This window comes from Hippocampus zosterae, chromosome 9 (genome assembly GCF_025434085.1).
Source record: "Hippocampus zosterae strain Florida chromosome 9, ASM2543408v3, whole genome shotgun sequence".
In the NCBI taxonomy this organism is placed as follows: Eukaryota; Metazoa; Chordata; class Actinopteri; order Syngnathiformes; family Syngnathidae; genus Hippocampus; species Hippocampus zosterae.
This window is the reverse complement of record NC_067459.1, coordinates 13,092,511-13,109,079: the sequence shown is the minus strand read 5'-3', so window position 1 is coordinate 13,109,079 and position 16,569 is coordinate 13,092,511. Positions and strand designations below refer to the sequence as shown.

Here is a 16,569-nt window from a genome sequence, read left to right as displayed (position 1 = left end):
ATGGGGCAATAGAGATGCATATTTCTTTTTGAATGCTAGAGAAGCGTTTTAAACTGAACTGGAGAAAACGCACCGCCACACAAACTCGAGAGATGTAAAGCAACACAAACGCGCTGACGTTGGTGCGTGACTGAATGTTGCGTTATAAAGTTCTCATTATCACACAGTTATTGCCCGCACATTTTTGGACATACATTTTGGCGACCAAGATAAAGCTTCGCTTCACGGCACTACTCTTGTTCCTCAGCACCAGTCCCATGGTTGCAGTCTTTTAAAACTAAGAAGATAGGAATAGCCAAAGTTAGTGAGGCTAACCGGCTCTGTCATCCGCATTAAAAAAAATTACCTCTTTGTTTTGCACCTTTTCTGCAAGCTGACATGCTGGCCAAGTGTCACTTCAGATTGGTGTTGGGCCTGATCGGACGGACAGGTGAGAGACTTGGTTCAACACCAGACCAAAAGACAAACTAGCCAAGTCAACACAAAAAAAACCATGTCCCTTTTCCGATATAGCCACCTGATTTTTATCTTTCTCCGGGCATCTGCAGCGCACCATCACTTCACATCCAATTCCTTGTGGACGTCGTAATAAAACGAGAGCTTTGCGCTACCAAAGAAAATGTCTGGGTGGGTTCACTTTCTGTATCCACCCGTTGCTACCGTAAGTCATGCCTTTCTTGATAGCTCTCAGGGTTTTGTTAACCTACCAAGCATTTAATTTTCAATACTGTCACCATTCATTCATTTTCCGATCCGCTTTATCCTCACAACGGTCGCGGGGGCTGCTCCAGCCTGTCCCAGCTGGCAGTCGGCGGGGGACACCCCAAACCGGTTGCCAGCCAATCGCAGGACACACAGAAATGAACAACCATCCGCTCTCACGCTCACGCCTAGGGACAATTTTGAGTGTTCAATCAGCCTGCCATGCATGTTTTTGGAATTTGGGAGGAAACCGGAGTACCCGGAGAAAACCCACACAGGCCCGGAGAAAATATGCAAACTCCCCACAGGGAGGCTGGAGCTGGGATTGAACCCGGTACCTCTGTACTGTGAGGTCAACGCGCTAACCACTGGATCACCGGGCTACTATTGTCACCATGTATTTTCATTTTCCAATAAATAATGATAAAAATAATTTATTAATATTTTAGCTTACTTTTAGACATCTTAACAATTCTGCTTAATGAGCCTCCAGACTGCGGCGGGCAGGTTGCAAAGCCAAAGTTGATGGTCAGCAGTGTCAACAGTGAATAGACAAATGACCTGCCTGTGTTTTAGTGGGGGCTATCGCAGCAACACATCAAAATGCTCTTACCTGTAAAATGAAGTTACAAATTAGTTAGTTTGGGATTTCAGTCATTTTTACCTCGTAACAAGTCCATTTGCTTCCCCCCGGTTATTCTTGCAAATTTTTTTTGCACCAGTCAGTTCCTCGTTGTTTCACATCACATCACAGCAGAGGAGCACATTTTCTCGGTCAGTCTGTCAGCTGCCGCACTGGCATCATTAACATGGATAGTCACGCTCTACACTGCCCCGCCCCGCCCTGTATAGCAGCCGTTTGTTTTCCTCTAGTCGTGTCCTTGAGGGGAAAAATGCAGCATTTTTTTAACGATAGTCGGCCGGCGTGTTTCTATGAATTTTGTAACGAGCCGTTCAGCTCAGTTTCCACAAAACGTTAATTAATAGCTTTTGTGTTTTAAGTACTCTTATTGAATGCGTCCTATTAGATGTTTTAAATTGTTATGGTTTCCCTCTGTCAGCAGAGATCTATTCCTCATTTATTTCAGCTGAGTACCTTCAGTGATTTTCGGCACCCCCGCCCCTCCATTTGCCTGAGCATGGGTTGAAGGGTGGTGATAACTGAGCGAAGAGACGAGACGGTATGATTACCTCAACTTTGGAAAATTAAATGGAATTAGAACCACTTCAATGAAAAGATGCTAACTTAGACGTCACCAACGTGCACATTAATTCACGTTCCCCAGGAGGCAGGTGGCCAGTCTGGAAGTGTCCACAATCCTTTGCAGCTCACTCTTTCAGGAAGATTTGTGAAAAAAATACATATGGTGTGTGTCTGGAGGGATTTTTTTTTTGGTCCAGCCATTCAGTCTGGTTCTTTTCAATCCCTTTGATTACAAGTAAAATGGGGCCTTGGAATACAATTTTACTTTGTCCCTTTTCCCGTGACCACGCTAATGTAAACCCTGGACCACTCGGTTTGTTTTGGAAATGTCATATCAAGTTGACCGGGACCTCGGAACACGTGACGCTCTGTTCAATAGAACCTTGATATAGGCCAGATGGGACATGCATTCACGACATATGTGCGATCTGGCTCCCCTGCCAAACAGTCTGGTTATTTTGGTATCTTGGTCTGTGTTGCAGGTTTTCAACATGTGATATGGGTTTGACTGTGATGTAATTACTTCTGCCTTGGCATTTGTGACAAATTCTGTCAAGAAGGTTGGTTAGCTATGGAGTGACAAGTTTCAAGAACCCTTGGCACTGTTTTACACCTATGCAGTAACCCCCCCACCCCCCAAGCTGGCTGAGTCAGTAGAACCATTAGAACAGGGCATTTTTAGGCTTGGATACAGCCTGGTTAAAGAAGTTGAATATTCTGACTTTGGTTTCTTAGTTATGTGCGTTTTTTTTTCCACCCACTAGACCCTGGTACTTCCAGTTTTGACACCGACACTTATCGGAAATTGCATCTGAAATGAAGAAATGGGCTGACACCTGTTTGATAGAGTCATACGATGGGTAAAAGACTTGGATGATGGTCAGTGTACAGTTTCTGAACCCAATAAAGCATTTAAATAAAACCATCCAACCAGGAAAGGTGGAATACACAATAAGATAACAAAACAGAACCAAACAACTTTAACCGGGTACCAATTAAAAAATGAAAAGACATCTGCTCATCCCAGATGTGTGCTCCAGTTTTTGGGATCTTTGTAAACCTGCATTGTTTTTGACAGCAGCCTCAGCCAGCCCCCGCCGAGTCCCGCTCCTTGCGTGAGGAGACCCAAGTAGGGCTGAGCGTAACCAGTATGAGCCCCGACGAGAAACGAGACCCACTTTCCTCCGACGTCCCCTGTGATTTCACGCGATCTTGGCTCTCTTGTCCGCATTCCTTGTTTCATAGCTGTGGGGTTTAATCTGTGCTGAAGATGAGCGAGCAAGAGCAACAATCAAAACGATAGTTAGATAAACAGAGCTGAAAATACTCATTAACATTTCAATGTAGCTGACCAGGAGGCATGATCCGAGCAAGCCAGAAATGAATCACAGATTATTATTTTTTATATTATATTTTAGTTCATCTTAGACTCTTATGCCTGATCCTAGGTTGCTGACCTCCCTTTGCTTGTCATTTGCTTGTGTTGCAGAGGGAGATGAAGGAGCAGCTGGCTAATCTGCAGGACAGCGAGAAGGGTCACACTGAGGCCCTGCAGCTGTTGCAAAGACAACTCACTGAGACAAAGGTGAGACAATTCTCCTTAAAAAAAACGGAACTAAACCTGAAAAAACCCAAACAAACAAATAACACGCTCTTCAATTTCAAAGCAACAAATTTAAACAGAAGAGAAGCTCGGATGGATTATTAATCGGCTATCCTGTATGATAATTGACAATGGACCACACGTTAGCGTGTTCAGACGTGGGCAAATCAGTACATTTTTGCCGGTCGTCATTTGCCAGCGGCCGGGCCACCCGTCATGATTTCAAGCCGAACCAAAACTGTAATCGTCACTCGTCAGATTGCTAAATTACAATTCGTCCCCGCCATCAACCGATGATTTGCTCAATTGCTACTGGCTAAATGTCCAACCAGACATTGTAACAAGCCAAAAACATAATGAATCATCCACACACTTGTTGCCATGAGTGATGCTCATTTGAACACTGTGGGTGCACAGTTGTTTGGTGTCATCGATGGCAGAAAGAAGCATACATGATTTCCTCAAGAAATGCCATCTTCCCTCGACGTTTGGAGTGACAGTGGCAATTGCACACGACACTACACTACACACATCAAGACCGAAGCATCTCGGTCCAAACAACACCAACTGACGTCCCTTAACTGCGGGATGCGCTCCTTTCGTCCAATCTTCACTACGCTAATCTCGTTATATTTCCAATACATTTGCCCCTGCCTGCATGTTGGCCACGTCGTCACCATATTCGTCTCTGAGCCATTTTGGAAAGTCTCTCTTTTGTTTCCTTATTTTCCTTCCTCGCCTAAAAGGACCGCTTGTTTCATTTTCCACTCAGTGTGGTTCACTGTTGCCGACAGTGCCTATTTCTGCATGCAGCGAGATGGAAGAGAACTCTTGCTTAAAAGATGGCAACCTCATACTACATTGCAAAAACATGTTTCTAGAGTCCTTCTCTGAGGGATAGACATCGTGATCTCGTCACTTACCCGCAAGGGATTCTCTCGATAATTGCATACTCGCCCGAAAGTTAGCCAGCGTCTCATCTCCGAGGGCTTCAGACACCTGCTCGGCACCATCGCGTTCTGCTGGGCCTCAGCGGGATGTCAGCCAGACTGATCATGGAGCCGCTTCATCCGCCCACTCCACTCATCAACAAGCGAGGAATGCTGGGACGCAGCCCGCCCTCATGTCATAACTGTCGCACTCTTTGACGAATTGCCGCATTTATCCGGCTCCCACCGAGATCGTACCTGCCCCCACTCAAAGAAAAAGAGGGGAATTATTTGGCGATTGTAATTACATTTTAAAGTTCAGAGGAGAGATCGATAATATCTACAGACAGAGTAGATTTTTTGCAACAAAGTGCCTGAATGATTGCAATCTTGCAAAGAATAATGACACGACATTGGAACGTCTCATCGGAGGAACACCTGGTCCATGTCTACACGGCTTACTTGTCAGCACTCCAAAGGTGACAGGGATTACTGTATGGTATCTCAGTAACATCCCCATTAATTACTACCAAGCATCAAAAGGCATAAAATGTGAGCATCGAATAATCTGAACGTGTGAAGCTGCAACGATTGTGTGAACACCCATCACGAGACGAAAACTGATTTCCTCAAAATGCTGTCAAGGGGTGGCACATGGGGCCAAAGAAGGGCCCATTAAATTGGTGTACATCCAGATTGAAGGTCAATGTCGGTGTGGTGATAATTTACATTTTCTGCAACCAGCATGGGATCGAATCCCGCTCAGTGACGGATGTTGACTGTCATCCAACTAGGGCATAGCCAATTTTTGCCCACGCTCACTTCGCAGGGATCCCTGAACAAAACACAAGCTGAAGAAAGTGCATAATTGGATGCTCTAGGGATTTATTTTAAGTTTTTGTTGTGAGTACAGATGCTGGAGACATGGTGGATAAAAAGACAGGCATATAAATATCCATTTAAAAAAAGTGCTTTGGAAGGCAATGCAAGATAGTCGAAAAATCTGTAAACCAAATATTTAATCAAGAGCATCCTGTTTTGTTTCCTGGCCACTTAGACTTGACAACCTCTCCTGGCTGCTTTTTGTTTCATCGCTTCAGACACTCGGATGACTCATTCTCCTTGAGATCCCTTTATCCCTCAAATCTGTGAGCACAAATGTTCTGCTTTCCCACCTGCTGCAAATTGTCCACATGACTTGAGCCTGTCTTTTTTTTTTCCCTGCAGCTCTTGAAAACCTCACCAAGGATAAGCTGTGTGACCATTTTCTGATGGCCGAATTTGCCATAATTGTTGAAGCCCGAAGTCACGTCCAGTGTTTTGAACACTCATTGTAGATAGCTAAGAGTGAGTTGTGATTGTGTCTCCTTTTCAGTCCTCAGCCAAAGGTCTCCGCGCCACCATCGGCGACGCCTTTGAGCGCCTCCACCGCTTCCTGCGCGAGCGTCAAAAGAGCATGCTGGAAGAACTGGAGATGGACACGGCGCGCAAGCTCACGGACATCGAGCACAAGATCCAGCGCTATAGCCAGCAGCTGCGCGACGTCAAGGAGGGCATCCAGATCCTGCAGGAGCGCCTCAACGAGGCGGGGCGACACGACTTCCTCGAGGGGGTGTCCGTCACATCCGAGAGGTAAGGCAGTCAGCGTTATCCGAAGAACAAAGAGTGAGGGTAATGTCCACGTTTGAAGATCTATCCGACAGTTGACTCCTGTCAAAATTTTACATTTCGGATCTAGTAGTGATTTGTGTGACAAATTCTAATAATCCTTTCACAGATGGAGTCTTAGTCCCCGAAAAACAGCTGTCATGTTTAATCTGGGCCGGTTCATAGAAGACATTTTAATTGAACTGTATCACATCGCTCTGCAGCAACGTGAGATTAGTTATCGAGCTAGTAGTATTAAATTGTCTCTATAAACATTTTGAATCGGCAATATTGCTCATTATCTACTTCATTTCTTTTCATATGAAGGACAAATAGAAGAAAATATATGTGATTCTTTTGAGATCCAACTGGGAATATTAGAGTGATCCAAAATGTCTTGGTAAAAGAAATAAGATATAATAGGAAACATGCATTGATTTTTAATTGAAATTTATTGGAGAAAGAGGTAGGTTGTAGGAGTTTAACAAAACATTATTTGAATTGGAAGATATGTTTTGATTTTCAAGATGGGAGTGCATTGAATCAAAACAAATTGAAAGTTCCACTCTCAAATTTGTCAAGATGCGTATCAAATTGTCCTTTATTGGAGAGAGAGAGATCTTTCGAAGGAAATACCACATCTCTATGCACTTAGTGTCTAGTTCAGGGGTGCCCAAACCTTTTGGATCGAAGATCTACTTTTCGATCAACTAACCTCCTGGGATCTACTCTTACCGGCGCGCGCGCATGCGCGCGCGTACACGCACGCACACGCGCGCGCGTGCACGCCATGATGAGAAACAGCCTGAAACGGAGGCATGCGACGCACTTTTGCAGCCTGTTAACTATCGTAGCTCACACGTACCGTTTTAAAGTGCTTCCCTGGGCCCTCTTAGATTCCTATTCTTTGCTCGTGCCCTTGGTGAATTGTACACGAAGCAAACTGAATGAGAATCATGACGATAAAAGATAGAGCACAACAGCTCTGATCACAAGCTGCAATTGCAAACTGCTGAGCGCTAACAACTTCCGGTGACGTAATCACGCGCCACCGTAAATTTAAGATTTACCTGCTTTATTTTATTTTTAAAATATTTTTTTTGTGAAAATCAGACTGATAATATGATTAGTGTGCAGTGTATATTAACACAAAAAATATATTAATAACATGTACAAAGACACACAAATGGTTGTTTGTTTTTTTTTCTTCTCGACACGCCATGGATCTACTTGGGAACTGTCTTAGGTCTACCGGTAGATCAGGATCTACCTAATGGGCACCCCTGGTCTAGTTCATTCGTATTTTAAAATAACAAACCTGTCGCATCATCCTCTCTCAAACCAAGCCGTACTACATCAAATCTAATGGTAATGCCACTGGATTGAACAAAAGCAAATCGTTCTACTTTAACCCTTTCGTGCACCTGTTAACTTGATAAACTGTCCAATGTAGTGACGGCTGTCACTGCAAGGGTTCAGCTAAACTGTCCTTGAATCATATCACTCCCCAAGTATCGAGATGTGTATCGAATTGTTTTTTTGTTTTTTTTTATTGGAGAGATTCACACCGCTATTTTATGGTATATTCCAGGTCTTTATGTACAGTCCAAAGTTTTTATCTCACGCCTGGCATTATAGCCCTCCAAACATGCAGAATCTCCTTATGCGCCCTGGTTTCAGTGCAAGAAGTAGTAACCCACTCACAAGGTCCTACAGGAGTTGAGATCATCATCTAACCCCCTTCAGTCAGTCAAATCAATTAATGCTGATGAATTGCATTACACCGATGCAGGAGATTAATCACCCAAGTGTCGAGCGAGACGTTGCATTATTAGCAAGAGGCAATTGAGCTGGTTTCGACCGGCATTGATCTGTTTCTGTCACAGGATCAAAGGCAAGATCCATGAGACCAATTTGACTTATGAGGACTTCCCGACCTCCAAATATATGGGGCCTTTGCAGTACACCATCTGGAAGTCGCTCTTTCAGGATATTTCTCCAGGTAAGCAGAGGCAAGGTGAATGTACGGTTCAGCTCGCCACGCTGCAGTTGGAAGTGAAGTCAACGTTGTTCTGTTAGTTACATAAATAGCGTCAAAAGCACAGGGCAAGGAAGTGATGCTTTGCTGTCAACCATCCAACAGACTGCTCAAAAAGTGTTCTAGAAGGGATATCATGTCTATATCAACTCCCCAGCGCTGCTAGCCATTAGCGTAGCCGCTGCTGACAGCTGGCAGCAAGCGCCATAGAATACAGTGCCAGCGTAATTAATTTTTTTGGGGCACCTTATTTCGCGATTGGACATTATTTCAGGACGCCGTTGTCATGAAAGTCAGTAGGAAGTAGGAACTGTTTGTGGCAGTAACGCCTCAGAGTCTGGAAAACGAGTCAAAATAAGTTATGAACTATTGTTGGAGCAGTGCATAGGTGCTGTCTCGGTACTGATAAGCCGGGAACAACGGTTACAGTTGCACTATCTGACAACAGAGACCTCAATCCTGGTACCGCATCACACTGGTTGTTGGAATTGTGGCTTTTGAGTTTGCTGTAAACTCTTGTTCTACACAAATACACACCATTAAGAATTGATCCTGGACTCTCTCTGTGGTTTCCGACCTTAGCTTGCGAAATGGCAGTCGAATCCAGAGGGTAACAGTGCCGCGAGAACCTCTGCCCTACTCCATCACTCTTTCTAACAGAACATGATTCAAATCATGTTCAGAGGAATTTTTGTTAGTCAACCAGCTACCAGCGAAAGAGGAGGCCAGGCATCCCCCCCCCCACCCCCTCCTTGACTGACGGCAAAATAGAACAATTGGTTCCAATCCATCAGCAGCAGTTGCCAGAGATGAGACAAAGACGCTCTGCCATCATCCTTCATCCATTGTTTGTTTAGCAGCTAACTCGCTTTGGATTGTGAATTATAAATGGCTGTTAACAAACACCGAGCAAATCGCAAAAGTGGCAAAGGCTCCTTTTTGTCCGCCGACTGGGTGCCAGCCACTTCAATTTACCACTTAGCTATTTTTAACCTGAGCCTCTTTTGTATCATTTGAAAGTGTGTCAAAAATTCCAGGACACAAAATCTGGCCTCAATTGGCCTGTGGTCTAGTGTGAGGTAGAAAGTGACTTTGTTGGGCAGCAACAATTGGTTTCTCCACAACAGAGTGAGAAAAGTGACATGTCAACACATGTCAAACTTCTGATTCTTCTTTAAAGAGTGAATATTCCACGTGAACTTTTCAATGTCAGCCTCATTCACGCGGAACGTCTGCACGAGGGGGAATTCACTTTTATATGTAGCACGAACTGTGTTGCTCTCCGACACTTGACCACTTTTGTCCACATTAGAAGCAGGATCAAATCTCTCCTAGCGTCGACTCTCATCCCATCAATTACTTCTACTTCTGTTTCTGCTCGCACACCAAATGGCACTTGGCTCTCAATGCTGCTACATAGAAGTGAAGCTGCCAGGCGGGTGTGCTGCACAATAACAAGCCATCAGTCATCTTTGAGCTCGAAGCGTACACCATGATCGCCTTTTTCGGCTGCCGTGATGTTGATGGTTTTTCTTTTGTGAGTTCACTTCCCTGAAAAAGAGAAGACCTCTTTTTCTGGTAGAGTGCACGGAATATCAAGACGATAGCGGACAATGTTTCCCTGCAGCGTAAACAGCGTATAATCAGCATGTATCATTCCCTTCACTCTCACAGACCATATTCCCCAGCGTCAGTAAGAAAAACTTTGAACCAAATTGATCCTCCCTTCACACAGACCTGCACTAATGCACATGCCAGACAGGTAATTGATAATGTAACTATAAATACAGACGACAGATTTGCATTTTTATCTTTTTTGTTTGAGGCCACAGAATGGAGCAGTGTAATTCTACCTGGGTAAAAAAAAATGCTGGTTGCTGACAGAGAGAATAACACCTCAGCTCTCACTGTTGTGGTTTGTATATAGTACTGTATTTGTTTTGGCACCAGCCAGAAATCCTTTTGTGCAGTGTTAGCACTCACGCCTGTCTTAAAGACTACCTTTGGGAATTGCCTGCTGTGTTTGTACAACATTTACCGCACACATGGTTCCATTAGAATATTTGCGCTTATTTTTATTTTTTTATTTTGTGGTGACCAGACATGACACTTTTTGTGTTTATGCTATCTTGCTAGCATCTGTGCTAAACTCCACCGAAAGTCAAACAACGTTGGGTTCCGCATCAGACTTTCTTGGCACGTAAACACGTAGTTCTCGCTATTTGCTGCCAGTACACTGTGTGTCGTATTAGCACTAGCATCTGTGTTAAACTCAACTATAGTATGTTAGCATACATTTTCATCATCTTCAATTTTGGACCATCCAGGGCAGCACCAATATTTGCTGTGCTATTAGTTCTGAACTCTACCATGGGGCATTGCTTGCAGTGATTGTACACAATTTTCCAACACGATAGAGAAACAATTCAAGACAGAATGGTGTGTAGCATTGTTAGTGTCCAATACATATTTTCAGTTTCTTACATTTTTGGGAATAAGCCAGGACACCTCTTCTGTTTTGGTAGTATTGCTAGTATCTATGCTAAACTCTTAAACAGAGAGTTAGTTGCAGCCCTTTTACAATTTTACACAATAAGACACAACTTTGGAGCTAACAGTCTGTTAGCATGTTCGCGCTCAAATTTGCCTTCTTCCTTTGTCTTCTGTTGCACTCAGCTTTGCTTGAAATTTTGCATGAACCGCAGTGGGCTAATGTTATTGTAATGTACTTTAATTTTATTTCCAAAATGATTTTGATGGGATCAAAAAAATGCAACCATGAAGTAGAGTTTAAACTGTAGGGGGACCCCTTCAACTGGAGCAAAGACGGTTTAGTTCTCAATTCACCCTTCTGTTTGTATTTGTCAGTGCCCGCAGCCTTGACGCTGGACCCAATCACCGCCCACCAAAGACTGATCCTGTCCGATGACTGTACCATCGTGGCCTACGGCAATCTCCATCCGCAGCCGCTACAGGACTCGCCGCGCCGCTTCGACGTGGAGGTGTCCGTCCTGGGCGCCGAGGGCTTCGCATCCGGCGCCCACTACTGGGAGGTGATGGTGTCGGAGAAGACCCAGTGGATGATCGGGGTGGCGAGCGAAACGGTGAGCCGCAAGGGCAGCATCCAGATCCAACCGGGCCGCGGCTTCTACTGCATCGTCATGCACGACGGCAACCAGTACAGTGCCTGCACCGAGCCCTGGACCCGTCTCAATGTCAAGAGCAAGCTGGAGAAGGTGGGTGTGTACCTGGACTACCCCAAAGGCCTGCTAACCTTTTACAACGCAGACGACATGTCCTGGCTGTACACCTACCGTGAGAAATTCCCCATGAAGGTCTTCCCTTACTTCAGTCCGGGCCAGAGCCACGCCAATGGCAAGAACGTGCAGCCGCTCCGGATTAACACTGTGCGCCTTTAAGAGATCCGTGTGACCGACCTCCATTTGATTGACCCGATGTGGATTTCAAAATTGAAAATGTTGCGTTTGAAGTGTATATCTGCTATGTAAAGACTCCATTTTAGATCCGACGCAAAATGGAGGCAAAGTGTTGTTTCTGTGGCTGAAATTGGGCTGCAATCATCCACGTCGCTTCCATTTATCGCGTTTAAAGTAGTGAATACATTCGAATCTATCCAAGCTGACTTTGACCAAAATGCCGATTGGTCATCAGTCAGTCATGATGTCCCCTGCTTTGTTTTGGTGTTTTTGTTGTTGGGGTTTTTTTCCCATTTAGAGCCTCACTGATGTCTGACGATGATGGCTGTCTGTCACTCAAGAGAACACAAAATAGAGGCAAGGGAACGGTCTGTCACTGGAGGTTAATCAGCCTTTGATCATCTGTTTTGTTCAAGTTGTTTCGGGTGATGGGAAAGTGGGAGTTGTCAGTTTTTCCCTTGTGAAAATTGACTCTTAACATACCTTTTGAGTGGTCACTGAAGATGTCTCAAAATGGAGGCAAAGGAATTTCCCCTGGGGTGAAATGGGGCTGCGATCATCTCTTTCCTACCACTTGTTGGAGATGGCGGGAAAGCTGGACTGGATTCCAGCTAACATCGGGTGGGAAGTGGACTAACTTTTCTTTCTTTTTTTCCTTGTGGCACTCCACTGATGTCAAATCTCTGCTGGTGGTCAGCGAAAGTGTCACAAAAAGGATACAAGCAATGTCCCCGGTTGTGAAATGGGGCCTGCGACCGATTGACCTGAGCAGATTTGAAAGGCGGACTACTTCTTGGATTGGTTGGCCATTTAGTGGCAGGGTATTTATTTTTTTCCCCGAGTGGAACCTCACTCATGTCGCCCACCGTCTGCACTTTCCATGAAAAATGACACTGCTGTTGAGGGAAAAATGATGCACTGGTGCCTGTACGCACCCCACACCAACACACCCCATGAGAGTTTCTACCATGGATTCACATAGGGGGAGTCCTCGGTTTACGACAGAGGCCCGTTCTTGTCCCTAACATGAATTGGTAGATAAGTGGGAATGCGGCATATGCGAGCACCTTACTCAAGTCTTAATTACAGTAACTATTTGTGTGGGCAAAAAAATAAATAAAACACTTAAATATATAACGCATAAATATAAAATGGACACAAAAAAAACCGCCAAGTTCTGGGAGTACTTCGAGTTTGTTGCGTGACATTCGTAACTTTGAAAACTGGTGCGCCAGTTGACTTCCAAGTTGCTCTCATTTCAAACTGGAAATTCCCCTTGGGAAGTAATACAATGCCAATTGATTTGTTACCAACTCTAATAGTTGAAATGAAGTCAAACTACTCACCCTGGTAGGACCACGTCATGGTGTTTTCTCAGTGCCATTTAATGAGTTGTTGTGCTTACTGATCCAACAGAACCTTGGCTTTGTTGGAGTTGAGTTCCGTTTCCAGTTCTGTGGTCCAACTGTGGTTTTTGATGTAGCTAGAGAAAACCGTCTTCGTTATGTTTAATCGTGGCTTAGTGGTGCGAGATATCCCCGTTAATCCATGTGACAAAATCACAGATGATTCGGACATGTCAGTTGGCCCCACGTGCCCCCGAGCACCACAGGCTTAATGTGTACACGAGTCCTAAGAGCTTCTGCTCCCACGGGCCAAATCCAGCATGCTGGCTGATTTCGATGTGTGTGTGTGTCCTTCATTAAGCCCATCTCGACCTTTTGGAATTTTACGGAACAAACCTTGTCCACAATCGTTCTTTTTGCCATCTTGCACCTTTGTTTGTCAGCTCACGAGGATAGTCCGACTGACAGTTTGGAATGTTGCTTATTTCTTTTTTTTTCTTCTGCTGATGTTGATTTGCACCGATCTGTCAGGTTTACGTTTCTGATTAGTAGAAACCATGCGTTTGCTTTAAAAACCAACACGGGGCTCAACCACTCGGGACGCTGGAGCTGAAAGGTTACACGACTCTTGAGGCCCCCGCACCCGCACGTTGGCGACACCTCATCGATGTTCCCGTTGACTATTTTGCGTCTCGCTATTTAAAATGCGCTAAATGTGTGATGCTGTGGAGGCAGCGGGGATGGCAGAAAAACAAACATTTATGAATTTAAATCAACATTTAAGGTTTATGATGTCACATCTGACACTTTTATGATTCTATTGATGATTGTGTCCTTGAATGATGGCCGCTGTGCTCCCATCGGCTTGTAAACACTCCACTGTGGGGAAATGTATTTTAATGTACAATAAATGACTGCTAAAAATCCACTTCGTGTCTGTCGTTTTCATCACCTAATTTGAACAGTAGTGTCTGGTGTCGGCGCAGTTCACGAGACTCGGGAACGGGAACTCTCGTTCCAGTCTGGATTATAGCGAGCTGTTTTACTAAATGACACAAACGTCAAGGAAAAAGCGGACGGATTATGAGGGATTAGACCGTTTTCGGATGCATCCCTTAGCTACCCTGTCCCTGGTGCACGTGTGAAAATTGTCATGGAAATTCATCCCGTAGTATCTTAAATCAGTTCATGGCTATATAATATAATGACAATGTGTCATTTTAAGGACATGTATCTTTGTCAGGATATTACCTAGGATAGAGTTGTACACATTGTGTGCCTGTTTGTTCTTTTGTGGACCCATCGTGTTAGGATACCTCCTTTTCTAGACAACTTGCTGTTAGAATGTGTACTTGTCCGGAATGTATACATTTGAGGGTGTGAATCCTTCTCAGGACATGTTTGAAAAGTACCGTAGTATCCTTATCGGCGCCCTTACATAAACTTGTTCGGATTTATTCGTCGCACGGATGCGTCAAGATGCATCCTCGTCAGGACGTAGACGCAGAATTGTGTACTTGTAAGGAAGGTATAATTCTGATTAAATATCTTTTAAGAAGTGTCCCTGTCAGGATGTGTGCATGTAAGGGGCCACTAATGAGGACACGTGATCCTTGTGACAGCATGCTTTTCAGGTTATATACTTGTCAGGATATACCGGTATATTTCTGCCTTTGTACTCTTGTGGAAGTCTCCTGGCCCAGCATCGTTATTATCTTATTACTTGTGAAGATTTGTCATTGGGCGCACACACATGAAATTTGAGGCCTCACATTTCAGATGAGAACATCTTGTTGCCTTATTTCACACTTGAATCAAACGCAGTCTTGCGCCATTCTTACTCCAACTCAACAAGCGGTTTCATTTTCGTCTTCGACTCGATTCTTTTTATACCGTATCTAAGAAGCAGCATCTCACCCTGCAATATATACAGTATATACACATCTATATATACACACACACACCCTTAACCCGAGGGGGAACTGTCCATTAAAAAGTCACTGATGTTCTCTTTGTAACTCCTGTCTGATGGCTGTAAGGTGTCCCGAGGGAGAGAGTCCGCTTTTTCATCTTTTTTTTTTTTCATGTGTGATTTATGTTGAAGAGGCGAGATGCAACTTTTACTTTTTTTCATTTAACATTAAAAATACATCAGGTTGATGCGTGGGATGCTTTGGAATAACCACGAAGAGGAAGTAGGACATCAATTATTCCCGTGTGATGTCAGTTTGTGTTCAACACAGGAAATTGTCGGTTTCCCATCTCCAGTGTCCCCGTCGCCCCTCGCATTCCATCATCAGGCTTCCCGAGGAAACTCGTGGCGCCCTCTGCTGCGCACATTTGTATTCTGCTAGCGAGCGCTGGGAGTTGGTGGTTTGTGTCATGGGTGAGTTCAGATTCTTCTTTGTTTACATTTGCAACAATGATCGCCCAGGAACCGCATGCACCGGCCACTATGGAAACAAGTTCAAACGCTACTTGCGGCACTTCACAATTTAAAAGCATGACATTTTCAAAATTTTAATTGTTTATTTAAAATTTTTTTAAAAATCACATTGTATTGACATTACTTGCTAAATCCTTATTTGGATACATTCAAGTTGTGACGCAAAAATCAAACATACAAAATTTGTAGAATTCAATTTCCTTTTTTTGTTTCGAAATTTAATCCACTCTGCTAAAAACCAAGAGGGATACTTTTCATCAAAAATAAACTGCATGTTTTTTTTTCTTTTTCGTTTTCGGGCTCTTTATGAAGAATAAAAAAACTATGCAATCAGTTTTACTATTGAAAATTAGCTACATAAATTGAATCCAAAATTGGTGAAGATATCAATCAGACAGAAGAAGTTTTGCTAATTACATTTTTGATTATTTTTTTTGGATTGCTAAAAAAAAAAAAAAAAAAAAACGGTGAGGCAACTTCATGCAGCACATTTCATAAATAGGGGCACCTCAATGTGCTTCACGCAACCAAAAGTGCAACATAGCATTAACAAACAGAAGAATGAAGACATTCGCAATGCAGAGAGAACAAAAATACTTACATATTGACCACATTGAAGCACATTTGCAACTAGAAGATTTAAAGAAATTTCAGAGCAAAGGAAAGAAATGAAAAGTAGCTTTCTGAGATTACTTGAAGAACAGAGTGAAATTGATTTTAAAAATGCTTAATCAAACAAAAGGAGAAAAACTAATGTAAAACCACTTACACTTGGGGCTGACTTCGCTTCCAATTCCATTTGCGTGCAGCAGAACAGCTAAATGCCGCTTCACCATGTTTGCTTTGAAACCTGGGCTCCACTAATCGACCTGAGTCTGCAGACCTCAGAGCCCATCTGAGTTCATATTCAATTCGCATTTCCTTAATGTATTGCCAATTCAATGCATTCAATGATTTATAGAACAGTTGTGGCATTTTAAACTGTTTTACAGTTGAAAAAAAATCTTGAATCTTATTTCCTTCAGTTAAAAATTAACTCATCACTCCCAAAGACGTTTTTAAACGTCTTTTCAGACTTGGTCTAGAATTGGTTGGTACTAAATGAGTTAAGTAAATAAATTTAATCTGAAACTGGTATACATATTAAATGGCATGCATTCTAAAAAAATACTGATCATGTTTTGTTTTGAGGTCTTTATGGGTGAAATAAAAAAATG

General features: G+C 43.5%; 1 protein-coding gene across 1 annotated transcript in view; it reads left to right on the top strand.

Annotated features, from left to right (window-relative positions):
- The window catches only part of trim62.1 (tripartite motif containing 62, tandem duplicate 1), a 32,817-nt gene extending 18,983 nt beyond the window's left edge, over nt 1-13,834 (top strand). The window contains exons 2-5 of the mRNA XM_052075703.1: nt 3,396-3,491; nt 5,814-6,070; nt 7,972-8,087; nt 10,992-13,834. Coding sequence (XP_051931663.1) covers nt 3,396-3,491; nt 5,814-6,070; nt 7,972-8,087; nt 10,992-11,542 — 1,020 coding nt within the window. The 3' untranslated portion in view covers nt 11,543-13,834. The remainder of the gene's footprint in view (nt 1-3,395; nt 3,492-5,813; nt 6,071-7,971; nt 8,088-10,991) is intronic.
- Nucleotides 13,835-16,569: the final 2,735 nt, after the last annotated feature.